General features: G+C 34.6%; 1 protein-coding gene across 9 annotated transcripts in view; it reads left to right on the top strand.

The window, feature by feature from the left end:
* Positions 1-18,283, top strand: part of LOC145668033 (UPAR/Ly6 domain-containing protein qvr-like) — a 416,709-nt gene that overhangs the window by 99,512 nt on the left and 298,914 nt on the right. For 3 of the 9 annotated variants that reach the window (XR_014127955.1, XR_014127948.1, XM_081735501.1), the window contains exon 2: positions 7,359-7,477. The exons of the other annotated variants lie outside the window; for them this stretch is intronic. Coding sequence is in view for 1 of the 3 variants with exons in the window: in XM_081735501.1 (XP_081591627.1) it covers positions 7,469-7,477 (9 nt within the window). In the remaining 2 variants the exon portion in view is untranslated. The remainder of the gene's footprint in view (positions 1-7,358; positions 7,478-18,283) is intronic. 9 annotated transcript variants of the gene reach the window in all.

The raw sequence follows: 18,283 nt of genomic DNA, 5'->3' as shown, positions 1-18,283 counted from the left end.
TTTCTCGTAATTTTATCTCTTCCACCCAATCATCTATTTATTTTCTTACATTAGCCAAGGAAGCGGAAATAACAAATGAGATTAATCTAATCTAATTATAATAGCATAACCATGTTGAAGAGGAGAAAAATTCTGAGTATTTTATATCGAAGAATGTTATTACCTGAACCTGGGTTCGTCAAGAGCCATGAAGGTAGTAAGGAAATAAAGACAAGAGTTAATTATATTTACTGTTATTTGCGTGTTTTATTACAAGAGCGTTGTCATAGTAACTTCATTACACACACGAAATTTAAAAAAAAATAATCCTTCTGCTCTCTTTCTCTTTCGAAAAGAAAATACGATATGATCGAAACAAAAACTGCTACATTCGGGGAATGTACTATTTAAATCCATTATTTTCGTAGTATAATTAATTTTTATTTTTGTTTGACTCGATAATTAGATAAAAAGTTTTAAAGCCAATTACTGTCTAATAGATAAACCGTCCCTAGATATGCTTATTGCGAAATGCAGACGTCTCTATCTTTAAACGAGTTGCACGATGTTCATCAAGTTTTACAAACTCTTAAGGTTTAGGAATTTAAAATTATCTTTACGCAAATTTCTTCTTATTAAATTCCCATGACTGTGTGTGATGCTTGTCACGGACTTCTGAGAGGAATGCGCTCAGATCATTTCATAAGCTACGTCATCACTATTGATTTGCACTCACAAACACATACATATGTATATATAATCGTTTCGTTTAAACACGTGATGTTAAACTACCATTTCATTTCCTAATAATACTAAGCAAAGAAGATTTAATTGCAGTTCTACTACAAATACATTTATCTGAAAAACTGTATTGCGTTTGAAAATGTATTTTTCCTTATCTGAGAAATTCATGTTGCAATTTGTAAACAGTATAAGGTTGCCATCTTGTGATAAACTTAAAACAGGACACATTTGTCTAACATGTGCAGATCAGCGTTCTCAAATACAAATTAGTTCATTGTCAAGGTTACCATACGTCAGAATATATGCGAATATGTCCGCATTTTGAGATTAAACATTTTGGTCCACATACATTTCCTGAAATTTCCCAATTTGTGTAAGCTCAGATGTACTTGTATTATCTTCCTAAGGTAGGCTATCGTATTGGTAACATTGTCTATCGTACAGTAATAGCGCTCAATGAGAAATGTAGAGGTTGACCATCTTGCCACGGGAATCACTTTCGTAGTGTGTCGTGTCCATTTCCCTCTCTCTTCCTTCATTATCTACACTTCGGTTCTTTCTGCCGAGGTTTGCTACACGTATGCAGGGCCGGCCATAAGCAATTAAGGGATTCCTGCAATGACATCATTTGCCGCCCCTTTTTTTTCAGAAAGAACAACTCTTAAAAATCAACTATTTCAAGCATACTACCCCATCATAAACAACGAACTGGAGGGAAAGATTATTTGTACTCAGAAAGGTCTAAACACTCGTTATTTCTTTTTTACTTTAAATAATAATCTATTAGGCTAGTGAAAGGTAAATCAAACACACCTGCAGAGAAAAAATGGTAATCCTTTTCATAGAATTCAATATCGAGCTTTAATCTCAACACGTCAGTTTACAATTTCAGCTCACCTAGCTATTTTATCTACATTTCTTGATTTTCCTTCTACCTCTGTTTAAAAAAAATAAAAAAACTTGTTTTCACCTTCAATTATAAGAAACTTTTTGTGACAAAGACAAGACTAGTTTTCATATCAAAACTATGATAACTAACTAAATGGAACATATGTTACCTACTGTTCGAAAATTGAGTTGTTGTATTTGAGAACAATCAAGCAATTCTTGTTGGAATTTGTTTGACCATTTGCTTTAGCACTGTCCATGTGACTTTAAACTAATGCGATCTAAACATGATTTATAAATGTAGTATTCAAATAAATGGTCAGCTTGCTAAGTTTAACTACCAACATCATGAAGTGTTTCCAACAAGAAATATTAATTTTAAATAATATAGTTATGACAGATTTTGGAGCCCGTGCGAATGCACGTATGCACATATGGTAGAGCCGACCCTGCATGTATGCTAGTATTTTGTGAACATAATCGTTTTCATGCATTTCAATTTTGTTTTTCATGATATTTTGAAACCAAATCTGAAAACAAAAGGTAAAATTTGACCATCTTGAGTCGAAAGTTAATATTTAGAAAATGAATTAACCAGATGGAACTGTCAGACAATGCACGGCTTTTGTCCATCATGCTGATTACCTGTTGTGACTTTTGCCCTCGATGATTCTTTACTTATGGCTCTTCCTTGAAAGCCATAGTTACGAGTCTAAAATTGAAGAACTTCTTGGTTCTGTCTGAATCACGAACAAAACAACGAAAGGAAATAAAGATGAACAAGCTAAAAAAAAACCTTTTTGAAATTGTTTTTCCTTCATCATCTACTGAAACAAAACAACACAATATAGTCAAATATAAAAGATGTAGCTGCTGCTGCTTACATGGGGCGTTCAGAGCACAAGGATTTTATTTTGCGCCCTTGGAAAAGACCAGTTCTTTCCGCAGAAAAGCCACGGCAATCTTCTTCTCTCAGGAAAAGCCACGAAATTCTAGAACAGACAATCACCTTGAAGATCAGAAACCACAGAGCCGTGTCAGCAATTTGGATTTCAGAATATGGTAATACACTATATGAAGAACAATTTATTAGGAATTATGGGAAGAGATTATATCCGTGAATCAAAGTTGTAATAAAAATTTAAACTTAAAACGCAGGAAGCAGAAAACTACTAGCGTTAGTGAGAAACACGAAGCGTCGGGTTGCTTTCGGTTAGTTGAACGGAGGTAATGATCCACTGAACTGATGCAGGAAAAGAATAAATCATTAGCGGTGATTTGACTGCTGCCAGCAGGAAAAATTTTAGCGTCAGAACGATATCGATATTATATCCCCACAGTCAAATACACAGCATACCTTAAAATTAACATATATCACTCACATATTTTGTAACTGTTTTGAATAATTTGCCGTCCCGCCATATTATGCATCCCTCTTAGCCGTAATTCACCAAATTGAACATTTTCTTAAAATTTGCAATGTCCCGACTAATTCAGGACAGATGGCAACTCCAATCAGTTAAAATTAAAGGGAATGAGTTTTAAGAAGTCCTTACTTCCATTCAGTGTTCCTGCCTGCCATACGTCCGGAATCTTTACAACTCAGAGTTCTCAACTGCCCTCTTGAAACTAAGACACATTAAATTGCGATGACATACTACTTTTGTACAGAGCACTACTTCTAGCATATACTCTCCCTTTCCCCTCACAGTTTGATTTTACGTCTCTCTCCGGACAAGATTTTCTGGAAGAGAGTTTTCTTCCATTGTCCAGTCAATTCAGAAATTATTTGCAGAAAAATGTTTTAAATGGAAACACATTTTTGAACGCGACTGAACAAGACTTCAGATATGGAGTTGGATAATGTTCCAATCGCACTTGAATATTTTCATTTTACAAAATATGAACGAAATCTTCTTCCATTCCTTGTGAAGTTGTCCTTTACGGCAACTCAAAGCATGACATATATCCATGAACACAGAAGAAATGTGTGGAAAAATAGCAACACATGACATTCAGTGCTGCCCTCTCTTTGCAGTTATAGTCGTGATATTTGCTGGTAGAATTGGTGAATAAGCACAAAGATAACATTACTTTACTAGTGCCACTCCTAAAATTTAGTAGTGAATATCCTGCAACAAAGGCAGATTTGTTTACTTTGTTGCTGCATGAATCGCAAGAAATTACGTTTTCCAGTAGGCAATATATTGTATCCTATGTCTTGATGTAAGCAGCCCTATGTTTCTTCTGGTGATGATCTGTCTTATAAGACACGGTGCATATCGAAACATATAAATGATAATTATGAAATAAATCAGTTCTCCTTCCAAATATTTTGTATTGATATGTGAAGGAAACTGGTAAAGAAAAATAACGATAGTCAAACTTTGAAAAACATTTTTCGTGACAAGTCTGCCATTTGCAAGCTGTTTAAACACATTCTCCACATACCACAATTTCGAAATACGTCGTAATTTTTTATTCTTATGTTCTTCAAGAATAGGTTACATGCTGATGGAGCAGCTGCAACTCTCATCCGAGGAGTGAAACAGCATTGGAAGTTCGAGAATGACTGTAAAGTGCAACGATAATGGAGGCAGAGATATGGAGCTGAACGGCCAACACGCCTAAACATTAATGACATTAATGACTTGCACGATAAGTTAAAACAGGAAAAAGCAGTTTTGAATATGCATAACGGAAGATCAGCCGTCCTCGCACAGCCGCAAGTGAAGCATCGTCTCTTCATGTGTTAGATGCATTTACATCCTTATCACAGAAATCAACACATCAGCATCTACGTGAAACAGGAACGAATAGGACAAGCGCGAATCGTATTTTGCATAGAAGAAAGTGGGTAAACTTACAAATATACATTTCGCAACTGTTACAAGTGTTGAATAAGGATATCCTAGACAGAAGAATTCAGTTTTGTGAATGGCAACTTGGGCAGGTTAAAGAGGATACATGTTTCGAAATGATATGTTGTGATGATGAGGCATAATAGATATTAAATGACACGATTAACCGTTATAACTGTGTGTACTGGAACACCGAAGATCCACATATTTATGTCGAGCGAACGGTCAGTTTTCCATGACTCATTGTCTAGTTGGGCTGTCATCAAGGGGAGTAATTGGAGCGTTCTTTTTCGAAAGTACGATTATAGGTTGGCTTACTTGAAGATGCAGGACTTCTACCGTTCACTTGGAACTTATTTAGTGAACATTCATTTCCTTATCCAGTAAGGTTGTAATCCGCCGAAATTTCATGCAGATGTGTGCGTCTACTTGCAAGTAAGGGACCATATGGTTGTCGCGCAAATCAGATGCAGACATACGCCATCTGATTGAGCATGAAAAGATATGGAGAACACAGAAATTTAAGGTGCTAAGGGCCATAGGGAGCGGAGCGAGGAAAGAGGAAACATTGAATGTCGGCAAAATTGAAGAAAGTCGGGAATGACGGGAAAAGTTAATTTCGTGCAAACAGGTAAAGAAAGTCAACCAAAAGAAAGAAACTAAATATAACAAGGGCAATAGGACGAAGAAAGATCGTAATCAGGGTTGCCATCCGGACCGCAGTGTTGCCAGCGCTGCATAATATTGATATTGAAGGTATAGCACAGTATAGCAATTCATGCACAAGGAAAATATTAGTAACACAAAAGACAATTGAAAAGACTCTGTACACGTGCGTAAAAAGGCTTAACGTAGTCGTGAGTGAATATTACACCCGCGTGAATACAAATGGAGGAAAATAGAGAACAGTACGCACCATTTGTAATTTAATTGCAGTTGACGTGAAGATCACGAATGAATGCGTGGTCAACACACAAACATTTCTCGCAGTGAGCACAGCGGATGAAAGCAAGTTGGACACACGCGTCTCTGCAGCATTCCTCTGTGAGTCCTTTTTCAAAGCAATATGCGGAAGGTGTTTCAAACTGTCCAGGATGTTCATTGGAGTAGCCACATTTGAAAAACGCAAAGCGTATCATCTTTTGCAATCGCCTAGAGGAAAACTGGTAATGAACAAATGACTGAAGGCGGAGAAAGCCTTCACCACCAACCATGTAAACCACCATGGGATCATCCAGCCCAGGGACGTTCAGATCAAAACCTGCCTTCGGGCAGAACACCGATCATCATCATCATGGAACGATGCTTCAAACACTTTCATGTCTATATTTGTTCTCTCTCATGTACATTATTCACTCACGACTATCGTTAAACCATTTTACGCACGTGTACAGAGTCTTTTCAATTGTCTTTTGTCACTAATATTTTTCCTTGTGCATGAATTGCTATACTGTGCTATACCTTCAATATCAATGTTATGCAGCGCTGGCAACACTGCGGTCCGGATGGCAACCCTGATTATGATCTTTCTTCGTCCTTGATGCCCTTGTTATGTTTAGTTTCGTTCTTTTGGTTGACTTTCTTTCCCTGTTTGCAAGAAATTAAGTTTTCCCGTCATTCCTGACTTTCTTCAATTTTGCCGACATTCAATGTTTTCTCTTGCCTCGCTCCGCTCCCTGTGGCCCTTAGCACCTTAAATTTCTGTGTTCTTCATATCTTTTCATGCTCAATCAGATGGCGTATGTCTTCATCTGATTTGCGCGACAACCATATGGTTCCTTACTTGTTGGAAGCATGTAGCGGAATATTGGATAGGACGAAGGAGGAAAGTTTAGAATCTCCCGCGTACGCCTCATTACCCCCCTCCTGATTTTTATTTGTGGGGACCGTTAAAAACATAGTGAACCGTAAGATACTACAGTCATCAATAGAACTGACTTGTAAACCAGTTCTTGAGGCTACTCTGGAAGTTGTCACCAAGAATCGTGCACGAAAATGTTTAGAGGATTGTGGTTCGCAGTTGAGAATTTATTAATTACACTAAGAAATTGTGTCTATATTGTAATCTTTCTCCTTGTATTGCAGTAATACCATAGTATTGCAACTATTTTGTTTTAAAGTGTGTGTGTACATTGTTCTGAACAGCGCAATGTGTATATGTAAATTCTTAAATTTGATAAAATTTGAATTTTCACTATTGATCCTCGGTTTAAAATTACACTTCGAACTACTCATAATTTAATGTTGAAATGGTTTGCAAAGATATGGAGTTGTATAAAGACAAAACACTATTATCAATTTAATTTAGAACATTATGAACATTTCGAATTTTTGCTACTGGAGAAAAAGCTGTGGTATTTCTCGTTTGCATGTTGATGTTATTGGAGAAATTTGTTATAGACTCAATGCATTTTGTTCTCATGTACAATGATTCACTAAGAAGAATTAGCATACATTCCAACAAAATAACTAGACATCGTTCTGAATTTTGAATGTGACATAAATGTCTCGTAATTCACATATTAATGTTTTGATCAAACTTTATAACTGAGATAACGATCAATAAATTATACGAAACATTACACAATGTTCTATTTACAACATCTAGCTTCGTGTTCTGTTTTGCATTCTATAGAATTGACAATATTTTTCCTATTTATTTTTTTTTTTAGCATGACCTTTTGTTTTCCCGTCTCCTGTAAATATTCTTGCTGTTTATGAAGCACATGCAGGCTCTATTACAGTATATAAGTAATTTATGGCGAGTAATTTGAATAGTTCTCGTTACGTGAAATGAATTATTGTACTTATTAATAACTTTTCATAAATAAAATGATCAAAGAAACTTTTATTATCTTTTATACTTTATGTTCTTTATCTTTACAGAAATTTAAATAGGCCTACACTATTTTGATACATTACAATGATTTATGCCTGCAACTTTTTGTGAATGGAAAAGTCAATGACACATCTAAAGATGAAGTGGAGACTAACAAATGGACAAAGTAAATAATGTGTTCACTATATGCTACTAATTACTCATAGTTATTTTCATACATAGGTCCTTTTATTTGTAAAAATATTTTTAGTGTTATAACGCAGCAAACAAAAATGAAAGACAATTCTGGTATCGAGGTAATAAGCTGAAATATAACAAGTTAATTTAGGGGACAGCAACAAAAGTTAACGTTTGTTCTTGAACACAAATAATTTCGAAAAAGTATTCTATCGTGATCTGGTATCATATTTAGAAAAACGAATACTGTTCTCTAATCAAATAATGCAACTGCTGACAGCCTGCCACTGATGTTTTATAACATTCTAGAAGAACAATGTTTAGTAAAAATGGTTATTTATATTCCAAATCCAGATATAAATGGTTTATATCTGTGCATAATTAAAAACATTTGGGGACTTTAATGTTCGAGATAATTTCTATAAATTATAAGGGTTATGTACTTATGCATATTCTGATTATTGGAAAGTTTTCTTAGATCCTTTAAATCATGGAGACAATCAAGTAATAATAGATAATTCAAATTAGACATCAACTCATACACCCAAAATAACAAAATAAAACCTGCTGAAATATTTACTTCTATTTATCTTGTACTTCTTGCATATATTATCCAAGAGTCCTGATGTAGATTCTCGAACTATGACGCGATCAATATCCTCCAGTTGTCCTTCGATCGTCATTGGACTATTATTACACCGATAGCTCGCACATAAATGAACATTGAAGTTCATTTGTTTTACGCTCACTATTTGAGCAGCTCAAGGAAACATAATGGTAAGTACCGCTTTCAGTGAAATTCAGTTATTAGGCCTAATGGGTTGAGATTTAACCACAGAAGACTATGTAGGAAGTTTGATTTCGAATACCTGGAAGTTAGAAATGTAACATTTCATTATATTTCCCCGAGTAGCTCATTTCTTTCATATAATATTTTATAATTCCACATACGGGGGCACGGGGGCTCAGTGGTAGAGCTCTTACTTCTGGTGCATGGGCTCCACAGGGCTGGAATAACCCATCTGGAGGCCCGGGAATAGAAAAAATATGTGGCCCCTGCTGACTTAGGAAATCTGTTTCATACTTTTTGTCGTATTTTATTTTATGATAATGATTATATCTTCATGATTCTTTTTAGATAGCCTGTTGAAGTTTTGACCAGGGTGGAGGCTCCACTCCAGCTGGAGGCCCGGGGCTATAGCCCCCCTTAATCCGGCCCTGGGAATCCCTGGTTCAATCTACTGCCAAGTAAGTTCGTAGTGGGCAACATCATATCCGCGGGTTTTCTCGGGATACGACCGTTTTCTCCCACTTTCTCATTCCACCAATTCTTCAATCATCTTCACTTGTTTCAATCATCGTCTCCCTTAGCGTAAACGGCATAATCATGGGAAGTTAAACTGAAAAATTTTGTTTTATTTCATATAATTGCACATCACAACATCACAAGCTTGAAAATTCTTGAACAGTTGCTTTCAGCGTTGTGTGTAGTACAGACTTGTTGTTTCGTAGTTTCCAATCTCATTCTGTGGGTGATAGTCTTACACAGTGCGTAAAATTTACCTTAGAATTCTCATTCAATTCTAAAATTTTCTGTTGTAAATATGAATCATTATTACTCTGGTAATATATTAACACTTTCAACTTTCAGAAGTCGATAATATTACTTCTATTCTGTTAGTTAGAAATAAGTTAAGTAAATATACTGTAGCTGCACCATCTTGCTACCAGTTATTGAACTTGGAATGTGTGTAAGACACCTTTAATTCAGAAAAGACCACTACATTATTTGAAAGCACCTGCACATGTTCTCCACTATTAGATTGTGCCCTCTTTACATATTGCCATAGTTCATGGTTTAAACCCTCAATAGACATGGATATGTGCGAGGTTTGGTTTCTCAAGTAACTAATTGGTTAGTAGTCTGGGAATGTAGCGCTTTCTTGCAAAAATGCGCCAGATTGTCATATATGTAACGCGTATTGACTGACGGGCAATATTAAATATCATTCCAAACTCATTCTACTGGTTTGTGATAATTGTCGTGTCGTGCGTGTACGTATTAATTACGTAAACATTTAAAAGTATCATATCATATTTCGAGGGCTAAGATTTAATTGTAATTTCATACTTTTCCGTTTCAAATTAGAAATACTTTTGCTTTAGTATTCATATGTGTTATGATGCAGGACAGTATTTCTACTTTTTTATTGTTTTTTATTTTATTTATTTATTTATTATAAACTGGGCTTGTATAGAACACTTTTTGCACTATGGGTCACTCTTAGGGTTATACGTTTATATGAGTTTATAGAATATGAGCCGTATGATTTTATAAAATTAGCGTATATTAAACTTGTGTTCTTTCTTCTTGAGCTATAATATGGTGTCACTATAACATGACTTAAGTACTGAATTTGAATTGTTACATTGTAATAAAGACACAATTTAATGTATACTCGTGTTTCTCTACGCGTTAGTGGAGAGTAGAAATATTTAAGAACCGTTTTAAAAATATGGAATTCTATTTTGTTTCCGGTCATGCTCAAAATTAAAGTCCATTGTTCCTTCTTCGCCAGTTCCTTCGTTTTCTAATCTTTTCCTTAAGCTGCCTCTTTTGATTAGTCCTTCTGAAGCCTGAAGATGCATAAGATTACCATATACATATTCCTTTTTACCGGTTTTCACTATTGCAAAGACCCATTTTCTTCCTTCATTTATCGCTAAAATTCAAAATCACTCGACTCTCTTACTGTAGCAAGATACTTGATTTTCTTCAACTCCAAGAAACAGAAGATAGTTAGTTTTAACCCCTTTGTATTTACATTTCTCCTCTTCCTCTCCATACATTGTCAGATGTAAAGATGAGACTAATACATTGTTAAATATACGACTTAATCTACAATTTATTTCCTAATATGAATAGTCATTTCTTCCGTTCTACTATACGCCTACAGTCATTACATATATGCGCGTATGTGATGTTGTCGATGACACTATAGACAGATGAGAGAAGAAACTCAAATATTGACATTGCAGAAATGATGATCTACTCCTATGATTGTGCAACTTTAAGGATGTAACATTACTATAATCGAATCGGATCTAATACAAATTTCTTGAAAAACAGTTAGAAGTAGTTAATATGTCAACATTACATCATAAAAATAATTTGTTCTAATCCTCCTGGTTTTAAAATTTCAAAACATAGTATCACTAAGTTATATGACTGCCATACGTAGTTGCCTCGAAGGAAAAACTTGTTTTCCTTTTAAATTGTTAAACAATAGACACACACAACTGACACCAGTCATTGCTTTCTGATGGCATCCAATGTGGCGACGTGTCACTTTTTAAACAGATTCGGATCGTACGTATATGGTTATGGCAGGGAATTTCTTCAAAACAGTATACTCAAAAATTACGTATGTATTATGTCTTCTACACTCATGCCACCGTATTACTGAAGAAGTGCGCTGTCACTTTCCAGATATAGATTGACTGATTGCAAACACGCACACACACACACAAAAAAAAAAAAAAAGAATCTGAAAGTATTTATGAATATTACTGGTTTCAAAAATTATGCTTTTCATGTATCTTTGCCGTACAATTGTGAACAAATGCTGGGAAATAAAAGAGATTATGAAACGATGTTTCATAACTTCCTTCATTTCCCAACAAGGTTTCCATTACAAACTAAAACTGTTCAAGAACCAAGTAACTTTGTTAAAAATTAAAATGTGCCCTGTTGTATCTCAATATAAAATTGAGTTAATTGACTATCGTCGGTCATTTCTTTTTAAAAATTGCAAAAAATGTAACCACGAATGATGAATATATGACAGTTAAACTGACTTTATCGAGACTGCTTACAAATTTTAACTTTAATTAAAATAACATTTAACTGTAATTAGTATTATGCATCTTTTGAGAGTTTTAGCTTCTGAATTTTAAGTGTAAACTCAGTGATGAATATAAAGTCGTGTTACGTCACAACATAGCTTGCGTAATGTGTTCTGTTTAGAACATCATTAACAGTATTTATCAAAAACGATTAGCTCATAAATGCATATTTTTAGGTATCTTTTTTAAAGTATTTTATATGCCATCAAACTCTATCCCTAATTATCTCATACATTATTCAGCTTCTGATACAAGCAGAGTTCTGATTGGATCATTAAAATTTCTCATTAGACCTGAGTTTCAAATTCAGAATCCAACTAGTTTCAAATCATAACTTGAGTAACACGAAATGAAGGCTTTCGTTTACAGTGTTATTAGTTGTTATTAATTAACTATTATTAAAAATGATAAGCAATATAGGTATATTGAATGTTATTTTTATTATTTATTTAACTATAATTGTTTAATAATTAGACTAATTTACATACAATTACATTTAATTGTAAACTTTAGCAATATTAAGAAGAGCCCTGTGGTTTGTGATAGATTTTTCATCTCTCAAGTAAGGGTCTCTGGTTCGATCCCAGTCCAAGTAAGATTGTGTTAACAATTGTTCAGTACTCATCAATGGAAAAACTTTTCATTAAGCAGTAGAAATCGCCATATTTGGGAGGAAGACTACTAAAGTTGCAAATCTATAACACCATTTCCTTCCTAAGCGATTGTTTTACTCAGTCGATTAATGTATCTCTATGGTCATATTAGCAATAACACTTTCAGTTTGTCGTTACCGCAGTCTGAGGACTGCAATGAGTGATCATAATGTAAAGTTTTGCATATGCAGATATAGGTAGAGTAGGTAGAGCTAAATTATACATGGGAATGTTTTCCTATTACCGACTTTTATTACAATTCTTTTTTAATTATAAATGATGTAATATACAATTACTTTACCATAAATAGTTGACTAATACTGGGTAAAGAGAGATATTTTGAGGCTCGAGCAGTATAGGAAAGGATTTCCACGGAGCTCCGAGCAAGCTAGGTGGAGTGGATTTGTGATCCCAAATGCTTCACTCAAGCATATGATGGTTTGACATTAATATTGGCTTTTAAACATATGCTTACATGTAGGAAGCTTTTTTCGTACACTGTGAAAGTACATTCCGTCAAATAACGTTAATAACTTATTAAAATTTAAACTGATACAAATATTGAAACTTACATAGAATATTCTGTATACATATAATAATATTGGTTAAATATATGGTAGCTATGTTAGTAGTTAAATGAATGCAACTCAAAAGGGCATTGTTATTCTAAAGCATAGTATTAAACATTCTGTACTGAAGATTCAGGACTATTCTAAAGATTAGGAATTAACGTGGGACGAGGAAAGACGTGTTATAACAAATGCGGAAGCTGCCGTTTCGATTGTTGCTGATCTGCAATACATACCCCAAAATAACCAAAGAAAAGTACTCTCACTTTGTAAATTGCGCACATAGTTATGTTTGATCATCCATCCTCCGCATTGTTACCCAACTTCTCATTACAGTAGAGTACCGATTATCCGAGTTAATGTGGACCGGATCTAACTCGGATAAGCAAAAACTCGGTTAACACGAATGGATACAAGAATTTTGTACAATACCTATTGTTGTTGTTTATTGATTATAGTATTTCTCCTTATATAGGCTATATATATATATATATATATATATATATATATATATATATATATATATATATATATATATAAGAAAATAGCCATAATACAGTAAATAAAATCCGTTTTGACATTGATACGTTTACGTAAGTAAAACACAATACAAAAAACAACACAAATAAGGTACTGTTTAGCATACACATTTTTCATTAAGCTGGCTCGGTTTTGGCCGCTGTATTGCTCAGACGTTGCAGCATCATAATGTCAGCTGGTACCATAGAGTAGTGCCTTCACTAACTGAAGCTCAAGACATGCAACGATTAAAGCTCGAACACTTAATTGTAGCAACGTCGGGTGGGGTCGTTACCTTTACTTGGGCTTTACGTTTACTTTGTTGCTGAAACAAAAGCCTGCAGACTGCTTATCATTGTGACCGCATTAGTTTCAATTTTTGTTTATTTGGATTAAGCTCGGATAACACGGAACCTCGGTTAATCGAAACTCGGATAATCGAGAATCCACTGTATTTCGCTTTCCTTACGTTTCAATACAGTGAGAATTTAGCTCTTCTTTCCTATTTAAGGCCATAAGGTGTTTTGCATTTTTACTTGTTTTGCAATACGGAAAAAAGTACGAAGCAAACGAGATAGAGCAAACAAATACTTTAATTGCCTCCTAATCATGGGTATTTAAATAACTTGATTGGATTTTAGTTATAAACTAACTTCATTATACATAATAAAAGAATATTCGCCACGTATTTATAGGTGCTGCCATCTAAGAAAACTTATCATGACCAATCTTATCCGCTCTTATCTTACGCGTATACCAATTGAAGTAGACTTCTGTAAGTAGAAAGTGCGTAGTCCTGTTAAGTTTCGAGAACTTCATCTTTAAGGGCTTGGTTTTCCACAGTTATTGAAAAAAAGCACGTGACGGAAATATGTACTCTTGCTGCGAATTGTACGAGATTAGATTTATATCTCAGACTCAGAGATTTTTCATATATTTATATTTAAGTGTAGTATACATTTAATACCACTGAGTTTTTGAGATTCACGATTTACGTTTTTCAGTTATTATACTATTTTTAAAACTAATTAAGCAATGATACCTATATCTTTCCAAGATATATGAAAATATAATGGATCATAATGTTAAAATACAATCATACATATGTTATCTTTAAGTTTTCATTAAAATAAGCGAAACTTATATATATATAAATTTGAGTGTTATCTTCTAGCAGCGAGGATAATGTAATGTGATTCTCTTTCTCGTTTTAGACGAAAAAAAAAACAAATAAAAAAATAGAACTACATTCGCAATCGCAACGTTTCACCAAGATTAATAACAGTACTTCACTTCCGTTTGCTGACTAAGAATTAATCAGGTCACCCAAGTTTAAAACCATACCAGTGCAGACAAAAACTCAACCATATTCTTATACATTAACTTTTAAAAAAAGTTTACATATATTTTTGTCAATGCGGTTAAAATTGCAGACGTTGGTTGTTTGAATTAATTAAAATTTATTTTCAACATTCTTCTGTATCAACTCCTATATTTTTTTCTTTTCTCCCTAGCTCTTTTCTCCCGTAAGATAGAACATTACTTAGGTTAAACAAAGAGGAGCAAAACGCAACCGTCACCTTAATCTAGAACTAAACCACAGAAATTACAAATATTTTGTTGACTCCTGATCCACTTGCAAGTTAAATTCGTTGTAGCGAAAATGAGTATAAAGTACGGTTGATATATACTCGTGTAAATTTACATGAGTTTAATGCAAAAATATTTAAATACAGAACGATTAAAATAATATATCAGAGGACTCTGTAAAAAGTTACGCTTTTCGTGAGTGTGTTACTTCTGGCTTCGATTCTTACAAGGTCTCTGATCTAGAGATAACATATTTAAAAGAAATAACATATACAGGAAGTTAACTTAAATGAATGGAATCTCAGAAGTACAACTCTCACTTTTGGTGCAAGGAGGCCCTGATTCGATCCCAGATCATGAGAGTTATTAGTGTACAATATTGTATCCAAGCATTTTTGTCGAAATTTTTCCCCTTCCGTCTACATTCTTATTTCAACTATAATTTTACGTCCATTAATCATTCACCTTCTATAGCATAAAGAGCGACACGAAGATTTAATTTTATTTTCATTTTCATTCTTGAAATTAAAAATACCCTTATTGTATGCTTTGATTGCAAGTATAAAGTCTAAATGAAAATGTAAGAGTTAAGAAATTCGTAAAACTTACTAAACATTTCTATACTGGGTAAATAAGAAGCGATGGAAATATATGCATCTAATAAAGCATTTTACAATAACAACCTAATCTTTATGCAGTTTATGCATTAATCTCACAGGGACCATAAGAGGCAACACGATTGCAATCAAAGAAGTTTTAATTATCGGAGTGACGAAATACTTTTCTCTCTATGTAAATAAGAGTACATAAATAATTTCACGTAATCAGAATTTCGATAAGATGTCCTGCCTTTGATACCTTATTTCATCTACTATGGCGCACACACTTATTTCCTTGTCACATGAGGCGAAACGTTAAGAGGGTTATAGGCAAAGAATCGATTCTTGAACAACCATATTTTCAAAAACTTGAGCGCTAGAGCATTTCTATTTGATCTGTGCCCCTTCTGGAGCTGCAGTCGATGTGTACTTTCCCTACCTTCCTCAAAAGAATAGGGAGAAGTTGTTGCGGCCGAGATCTTTCAATCGTTAGATGCGGAAGCGTTGCAAAATGAATTATTTCACGGACTTTGCTGTCCTCTATCTTGTTAGCCATTCTAGCCTACGATCTTCACTCGTCAAGACCAAACGATTGAATGACAAATTGGCAACACAGCTGAGGTCATTCACTTCCTTTCCGTAAGCAAAGGAAGAATTTCCTCCGTTAGAGGGACGGCGGAGGTGGGGCCGAAGTATAGTTCGCATACTTTCCGAGGGCATAGATGAGACAAACCGGCTCTAGCTCACTTTCGAATAGTGGCGTCATTTAAGGGGCTTGAGTGACTAGGCCTCTCCTGAGCTTGATATCAGTGTTTTATTTAAGCAGTATCGCATCGCAGTTTGCTCCAGAATCAGAGAAATGACATGAAAACGGACAAATGAATCGCAGGTCCACGTAAACAACAAAATAAATAAATAAATAAATAAATAATAGTTTTCTTCAAATCAAAAATACGAGATAAAACTAATAAATTGCTACGCAAATATAAATTCATTTAACAATCCGTTACACAAAAAGTACAATCTAAACAAACATAGTGTATCCGGTTGGAAACATACCAATAATAGAGAATATATCTTACGATTTCTTTTATTCTAGGGGAGGAGATCATCGAGCTTTATCACCAGCAGACGAAAGATCGCAAGGTTACTAGAGTGCAAGTGCTTCACGTTTGTTTACATGTGGGGAGAATGGCGTCATTTACTTTGCCAACTGTTATTATTATTTATTATTTTTGAAGAGAATAAATTCCTTACACGAGTTCCATTTTGTGAAGAAGTACGGTAATAGAAATTAATTCTGAACATTCACTAGGCCAGAGCGGTGATTGCTGGTATTTTCAGTTAATTGCCGTACCATTAGTTGCATAGGCACAACTGCAGGATAGGGGAAATATGTATCCAGTTGGGGAACATAAACGCGACAGCTCCAAATTAAATATGTGATGTGGGTTGACTCAGAATTCTATGGTCGGACAATTCAGTTCGTTACAGTTACAGGAGTAACGTTTCTGGAAATGTTGAGACATTATGCTGTACCCCATATACCTCATAGATTCACGTTCTAACTAGACGGTTCCCGCTGACTTACGCCAGTAATGCCAGAGATTGTCTTGAAAACGATTGGTTTGAAAATGGATGTCCTATTAACCGACCCCCGAGGTCCTATCACTTGATTCGGTTCTGTGAACTTTTTCTGTAGGGTTCAAGGATATTGTGTGAATCAAATAATCCTGTGCAGTACGTGGATGGACATTGGTCTTGACTTTGTTAATTAACCAAGGAGTGCACGTGGAGATTTATTGAGGTGAATACGGCGATTGATTTATGGTGATGATAAAACTCAAAGATTTTCTCTTCCAGAAAAACGAAACCAGATGATTCGGTCAATGTAAGCGCTCCTCTAAACCCTCACAGCCCCATGGTTTTTAGTCCCGTCAACACTAGCCCTATTGGTTACCGACATATTTTCGTTTCTGATTGGTATATTTTCAACAGAACATACTGTATAATAGGGTCTATAAGTTATTGTGAAAGTCGGAAATGTCGTGATTTATTACATATCAACTACGATTACTAGCAATCACTCTTTGGTTTGGTGAATGTTGAAATGGAATTTCTATTACTAGCTTTACCGATAAGTATCAGTAATTAAAATATTTCTGGTGATGATTACCAGTAATGCCAGAGAGTTTCCACTTAGGAGAGGAGAAGGAAGAACTATATAAAAATATATAAAAATTAAGTAACTACGTTTGTGACAATAACTGTTGAACCACTCGGCAGAACTCGATTCAAAGTTTTCATATAGATGAGGTTCGAGCCTGGAATGGCTTTTGTCATTACACTTTGACAGCGCAGCTTAGGGTAAGGGGAGATATTTAAAAATGATACGAAATGACCGATATTAGTGCCGCATCCACAGTTTTCGGGGTCACTGAGATAAACAGTGATACTTCCGATATCGTTTTAATCCAAATTCAGGCCTGAAACTTGGGGGAGTTGGATATATATATATATATATATATATATATATATATATATATATATATATATATATATATATATATATATATATATATATATATATATCTCACATTAAAATAAGAGAAAAACTTCATATAGACCTGTGGGGGAAATGCTTAGTTTCAGAGCTAGGGCCGCGCAAAATAGGAAAAGAGCTAAAATTTAACACGCGCTATTTCAATTTTGGGAAACCGTGGAGTGGCAGTCACTAACGTAAAGGAAGTCGTACATACGGAGTCCAAAAATGCATATTTGACCAATGTTCAATGGGTGTGCAAGGGATTCCCTACAGGGTATAATTCCCTACAGGGTTGAGGACATACTCTCAACAGTATTCTTAAATATTCTCTGATTTCAAGATAGATCCAAAGTAGACAAAAAGCAAGTCTTGAGAAAAATGAACAATAAATGCTTTGGCGGGAAGTCGGAAGAC

The sequence above is a fragment of the Thermobia domestica genome, chromosome 13 (assembly GCF_964235325.1).
Source record: "Thermobia domestica chromosome 13, izTheDome1.hap1.1, whole genome shotgun sequence".
NCBI classification, from domain to species: Eukaryota; Metazoa; Arthropoda; class Insecta; order Zygentoma; family Lepismatidae; genus Thermobia; species Thermobia domestica.
The sequence above is the reverse complement of the archived record's forward strand: the minus strand, read 5'-3'. Positions and strand labels throughout refer to the sequence as shown.